The 7340-nt window shown below is 37.4% G+C and overlaps 1 protein-coding gene across 4 annotated transcripts in view; it reads left to right on the forward strand.

The window, feature by feature from the left end:
* Positions 1–7340, forward strand: part of adgrb3 (adhesion G protein-coupled receptor B3) — a 224932-nt gene that overhangs the window by 112785 nt on the left and 104807 nt on the right. For all 4 annotated transcript variants that reach the window (XM_089117199.1, XM_089117200.1, XM_089117201.1 and 1 more), the window contains one exon: positions 6914–7078. In XM_089117199.1, coding sequence (XP_088973325.1) covers positions 6914–7078 — 165 coding nt within the window. The remainder of the gene's footprint in view (positions 1–6913; positions 7079–7340) is intronic.

The raw sequence follows: 7340 nt of genomic DNA on the forward strand, positions 1-7340 counted from the left end.
TTAAGGGAATAACATAGTTAAATATGAAAAAAAAACAAAAAAACGGTGGAGTATACCTTTAAAAAACATTGATGTTATCCCCAAGCTAACTATGACATCACTTCAACATTCAGAGACTGTTCTGTGTCAGGCATTATCTTAAGTTTGTGTTGATAGACCGTGGGGGTGGGTCTCGCATGAGAGCGCCCACACACTGTGCCTGGCAGGTAGTTCTTTAAAACACACAGGAGCCCCTCAGCATGATGCTTGTAAGCTGGAAGACTCTTGCTCTATGTGCTTCATGATAACAGAGAGTCTCAGCGAGTTTGAAGCTGCTTACAGTGTGAGACGTGCTATGTTGTAGCATCAAAGCTAAAATGGAAGCATAACCACAGCATGGGATTGGTAAACTATTTTTATGTGTCATTAATATGTATTTTTCAGAGTTTATATATGAAATATATAAAAAGGTAGGGATCTGTAAGATTTTTTTTAATGTTTTTTTTTTTTTAAGTCTATTATGCTCACCAAGGCTTCATTTATTTGATTATATATATATATTAACATAATAAATATATTTATTGTAACTTTTGATCAAATTAATGCATCCTGAATAAAAGTGTAAATGAATAAAAGTTATTTTACCCTTGCTTTATTTTTATTGCTTTCTCCCACCCCCACCCATTTTTCTTACAAAACATTTCTTACTGACAACAAACTTTTCAACGGTAGTGTATAATGTTACAGAGGCTTTCTCTTTCACAAAAATGTCTTTTCATCATAGAATCCTAAAAAAAATTACATAACGGCTTTGAACATTGATAATGATACAGTTTTTTTTCTGAATTGCTAAAACACTAAACCCCATTCTCTGAACCAAATTCTTAATAATCTTAATTCTTAATTTGTCGAATAAATCACCTATTCAATAAAACATTAAACTAGTTCAGGTACTTGCAAATCTGTTTGCAAATCTCATGCACTCTAAACACATTCTCACTCACTCACTCAAAACACTGAACACATGCAGGCAAACGTTAAACACAACTACAACACGGTTGTTCAAAATTGTTCACACTTATTTCTAATGATGTGACCAAACTAACTGTACATAATACACGTCAGTTCAAAGTGCCAAAACTGACTCAAAATGTTGCACCGAATGTTGATTCCAACACTGGATGGAAACAAAATAAGAGGGACAGGAGGAAGAGTGTTAGAGGTTGTGAACAAGGAGGAAGAGGATGAGGACGAGAAAGAGCAAGGTTTGCATGTTGTCAGGGCTGGATCTGGCTTCAGGGTTTTCCCCTTTGCCTGCAAAGATGCCAGTGTCTGTGATGTGAATAAAGTCCTCAGGCTGGACCCAACATGAAGACATGATGCTGAAGCAGAATGATTCTCACACTGACCTTGAAGAGAACAACTCTTCTGAGTGTACTGTTTTTTACTGAATTTTGCAGATGGGTCACTGTATTTTCACAGTATACAAGTGCTGAACAGACATATGCCTACTATACAATATTCAGTAAAATACCACACAATTTATTCACCTTACTACTGTAAGTTGTCATTACTACTGAACGTTTTTTTTTAATGTAATTGCAAAATTGTTTACTTTGTTACAATATACTTTGTTTTTGTAACTGTGTGCTTTGCGTTCTGCGTTTTTTTCAAATGAATCATCTGTAGTGTTATAATATTGACTCACTGTGTGTATGATTGGAAAGCATTGTTTGACTTTGAGAACAGATAAAATAGAAAAGGGAGAAAGGAAGTGATGGATTCAAAAAATGTGTTCTAGCAATTCAGAGAAACATGTTTCTTGAGCAGCAAAAAATGATTTCTGAAGGATCATGTGACACTGAAGACTGGAGTAATGAAGCCTAATGATGCCATTACAGTAATACATTATATTTTAAAATACATTCAAATAGAAAATAATTGTTTTAAATTGTAACAATATTTCACAATTTTTTAATCAAATAAATGCAGCCTTGGTGGGCATAAGACTCTTCTTTTAAAAACATAAAAAATCTTACCGATCCCAAACCTTGTGTGTGTGTGTGTGTGTGTGTGTGTGTGTGTGTGTGTGTGTGTGTGTGTGTGTGTGTGTGTGTGTGTGTGTGTGTGTGTGTCATATATATATATATACTGTATATATATTGTGTATGTGTATATATATATATATATATATAGGCCTATGTGTATTTGTGTGTGTTATATCTAAGTATTTATATCGACTTACATTTATAAATTGTTCAATATCCTTGCCTTGCCTTGCCTTGCCTTGCCTTGCCTTGCCTTGCCTTCAGATAGCCAACAGTAATGTCGACACCAAAATATGTACTTACACTCTAAAAAATGCTGGGTTGTTTTAACCCAATTTTGGGTCAAATATGGACAAACCTGAAATATTGGGTTAAAAATGTAATGTAAAAATTTAACCCAACGGCTGGGTTAGTCCATATTTGACCCAAAGTTGGGTTAAAACAACCCAGCATTTTTTAGAGTGTATACTTATTTATGATGTCTTGATTATAATACTTATATTATTAATTAATTATTATAATATAATTATTACAATACTAATCTTCCTTGCATATATTTAACCGTGACGTTGCAGTTGATATGGTGTGATATGGTGCTCAAAATATGAGATGCAAAGTCAAAATTACAAGAAAATAAAGGTCACACTTTATATTAGGTCTTTAACCACTGTACTTACCTAAAAAAATTAAAAAAAAATAAGTACAATGTACTTATTGTGTCCATGTTGTGTTGAAAAAAAACTTGTGCAGCTATTGAGGATACCAAGCAGTGGTGGAAGAAGTACTGAATCTCAGTACTTAAGTAAAAGTACAAATAAACAGATAATTATTTACTTTAGTAAAAGTAGAAGTAACACAATGACAACCATACCATACCATATTGAACAATAAATTGTTATGCAAGTACTTTTACTTTTAATACTTAAAGTACATTTAAAATCAGGTAAAAAGTACCTGATTTTAAATGTACTTTAAGTATTAAAAGTAAAAGTACTTGCATAACAATTTATTCTCTTAATGTCTATTTTTTTCTAATGATTAATAAAACATTTAATTCTAACTCATTCCACCTAATACTCCTATAATGATGTTCAATAATTATGGAAAAAAATTGTCACCATTTCTGAAACAAGCTTGCAATTAGGCAATATACACATCATGCTTTTCCTTACTATATATTAATAACTATGTTTGGCAGTAAACTCGATTAATTTATGGTGTAATTCTGAATCTCTTGGCTTGCCATAGGCTAATCCTAACCATATGTATAGGCCTATTACACACGGTGCGTTTCCTATGCACATAAAAACAAATTTCCACATATAAATTGCACGAAAAACACACTGCGTGCGAGACGCATTTAGTTGATGTATCTATATGGCAACCAAACGTCACTGGTGAGACAAACGTGCAACGAACGCATGGTCAGATTACGTTTTGGCAGGGGAAAAACTGATCAGAAAATGTAATGAAAAAGTAACAGAAGTTGTAGAAATGTAGTGGAGTAGAAAGTATAATAATTGCTGCAAAATGTAACGAAGTAAAAGTAAAAAAGTATGCACTATTTATTCTACTTAAGTAAAGTAAAGATACGTGAAAAATTGACTTAAGTAAAGTAACAAAGTATTTGTACTTTGTTACATTCCACCACTGCCTGTAAGGTTACGGAGAGGTTCGGTGGTACATTTAGGCTCAACGGTGTAATTAATTACAGAAAGTATATGTAATTATATGCAGGTATTATTTACAATGTCAAAACGTTGGTACACAGAAGTACATTTGTATCAATAGATTAACTGATTCTTATTGCAAGCATATGCAAATGCAAATCAATTTTTTTTCTAAAGATCGTCCATATATGGCGATTGATAGATTTACGGTGAAGACTTTTTGCTTTTGAGTGTTAAATTGTGTATTTGCTTGTACAAATTATAGAGCCTTTTTTTAACTGGAACCTTGTGACAGAATTATTGAGGTGCCTTGATTAAATGCTTTTATATGAAGCTGCGTGGAGGTCAAATACCCTATCTCCCAGTGCTTTTATATGATTTGACCATATTTATTGATTTCAGAGTAACATTCCAGCAGCCAGTCTAAATGTTAATGTAAATGCGTCCTTGAACGCAAGGTACATTCAGCACAGGTGAATGTTGGTCTACAGGTGAACATGCCCTCGCTTACACATGATTTATAGCACAACTGAGGGCAACATCTGTCTTTTTTTTTCACTTTTCCCTTTCCAATGCCAAGAAACAATATTTTACTCCATTCATTAGATCCTCGTAAAACATCCCGAAGCCTTTTAAAACTTTACCATAAAATGTGTTTCGGGACTGGCAAAGTGAGGAAAATTATTATCCCAGTTGTAGGGCACACTCATGCTCATAAAGCAGAGACAAATATCCCATCATTGCAAGTCTCGTGGTAATGATTTTATTAATTAGATCAAGAGCGGATTCTGCCAAAAATCTGGTTTTATTGCGTCTCTGGCCTCTAGAGCATGTCAACATGACAAGAAACTGGATGGATTTTAATGCGTCAAACCCTCCTTTGCAAACGAGTGTGTTTTATAATGTTACTTCATGTAAAACTTTCACAGAAGATGGCTTGAAAAACTCTCAAGTGTGCACATCCACAAAAAGGTTTAATGTAATTATCGAGCTTGAAAGATGTAATGTGAGAGATGATGATGCAGATAGTCTGACTTGTGACGCAGTCTGGAATCATAAATCACACTATTCGTTCATTTAGCAGAGGAGAACTGGCTGTTTTTTTCCCCCCTCAATTTCATTGACATGATGGAGACCGATTACTCGATCCAATCACGTTGATGGATAAAAAATAATAAAAAAAATAATAATTTGCCTCAAAAAAGCAAAGCGCCAACATGCCTGAACACACCTCGTTTTCAGACCAGCACACCCATGAGCGCACAAATGGGCGCCCATAATTGATGAATTTTGCAATCTTGACATTGTCATTGAACTGAATTGAATGAACATTGAACTGACTTGAGATGACTAATGACATTATTGCCTTCTGTAGAGGTGCTTATTGCTGAATTTAACTTTTTCATAATTGATTAACTTTATACACTTATTGAACTGAACTAGCACTAAAATGAGCTGAATAATGACACTACTGTCTTTTTAGAGCTGGTTTAGAATTTAGAATTTGAATTTGTCTAATATTTGATGAAGTTTGCATCATTAGCCCCTTTCACACAGAGATTCCAGAAAATACACGAATAAAGTGACCCTGCATTTGTCCTGGGATTGTTTGATTTCGGTTCATTCACACTGCCAGTGATTTGTCAGGATCTGTGAGTGCGTTCACACACAACCCGTAAAGATCCCGGAAATACACATGACGTCGTAACACAGTCTCATCCCAAATCGTCATATAACTGACGTTTTGGGACGTATTTTGACCATACGTCAATATCCGCCTTTTTAGGGCCCCCTTAAACGTCGGTAGATGGCGATCCCGGGCCGTCATACAACCGACGCTTTACCTTTAACGTCAGTTAGGTGACGGGTTAGGTTTAGGGTTAGGTTTAGGTATGGGGTAGAGTTAGGATCCCATAACCTCATCTACCGACGTTTAAGGGGGCCCTAAAAAGGCGAATATTGACGTATGGTCAAAAGACGTCCCAAAACGTCAGTTATATGACGATTTGGGATGAGACCGGGTTGGACGTCAGGATGAGACGTGTAACGTACGCGTTGAAAACATGTACACGCGCACACCGCTCCACAAAGCTGGTGAACGATCTCAGCTTCAGCGCGGATAGTGAGGAGCTCCTGGTCTCTGCTTCGTTCCAGTTTGCAGACAATTGTTCGTCCTTTCTTTGTTGATGACGAACACAAACTTTCAAAGAGCAACAGAGTCATGCGATGGCACGACCGTCATCACTATGACACACCCTTTGCGGCATTGGTCCTGGCTTTTGTTCACGTTCCGGGACTGATTCAGGCAATGTTACTAGGTCCCCAACCCAGCATCGATGCCGGTATCAATCCTGGGTGTTTGCGTTCACACAGAAGGCATTCTGGCAATTTCCCAGGATCAACGCGCTGTGTGAAAGGGGCTATACAGTCTTTACTGGTAAATTACCGGCAACAGATCATGTGTGAAGAAGATCTTTTCAAATATACCGGTATTTACCAGCAAAGGAAGTTGTAACATTACCAGTAAATCACAGGTTTATTTACTGTGTGAAAACGGAATGAAGATTACCGTTACTTTGCTCATACGAGGTCAGAACACGATGACGTAAGAAGTGTTTTGGGCCAATCAGAAGCCGTTAAAAAAAAGGGCAACTGATGTGTGAATGGTATGTTACGGGTAAAAAGCCAGAATGCTCTTGTTTGTGTGAACAGCACATTTTTTTTATTTACCGGTAATGCCGTTCTGGCAATTTTACAGTAATTTAGCAGGATTGCTGTGTGAAAGGGCTATTGATTCTGCTATTTTCCTGTTTATTACTGTGAAACAATCTATATTTGCAACCCCTCCGGTTCTACTCGCACCGCTGTGAGTGGGATCCAAACCGGCATAGCACGGGGGCGCAAAGAAAGACGTTCTAGATCGCAGCCTCTAGCGTCAGTCAGTCACTAGTCCGACTCTTGAGAGCTGGGGGGTGAGGCTCACTCACACAGCTCTTAATAGCTGTCCTCTTTTACACTCACCCCCCTAAACCTCTAAACCTCACTCCCATCCGGGTCACGGCACCAACGTAACCTCCAGGAGGCAGCCGTGCTAACAAGGACACTAAAGACCGAAGCGTCTAGCGTCAGTTGCTAGCAGGCCTCCGTTAAATATTGCATAAAGTGCTACATAAATTAATGTGACTTGAGTTGACAGTCTGTCTATGTGTCTTTCAGCTAATGGGCAGTGGAACGCATGGGCTCCATGGAGTGGGTGTTCTAAGTCCTGTGACGGTGGTTGGCAGCGGAGGGTACGCGTATGCCAGGGGCTGGCGGTCACAGGGCAGCCATGCGATGGCAGTGGGGAGGAGGTCCGCAGATGCAGCGAGCAGCGTTGCCCAGGTAACCCTGTGAATAATTGAGCCCCAAGAGTCAATTATGTCAAAATGGACAGATAGAGGTGAATGAGAGATGGATGCAGGGATAATTATATTTTACTTGTCCATTTCTGCGGTGGAAATAATGAATGTACACCATAATTGTATGTTTTGGCCAGGAATGATCAACACAAAAATAACCAGTAATGGGTATTTTATGTCACATAAATGATTTAAACCTCATATCTGGATGTATTAAGCTGTCTCCATGGAAACAGTGCTTTATG

This window comes from Pimephales promelas, chromosome 11 (assembly GCF_988280905.1).
Source record: "Pimephales promelas chromosome 11, fPimPro1.hap1.1, whole genome shotgun sequence".
NCBI classification, from domain to species: domain Eukaryota; kingdom Metazoa; phylum Chordata; class Actinopteri; order Cypriniformes; family Leuciscidae; genus Pimephales; species Pimephales promelas.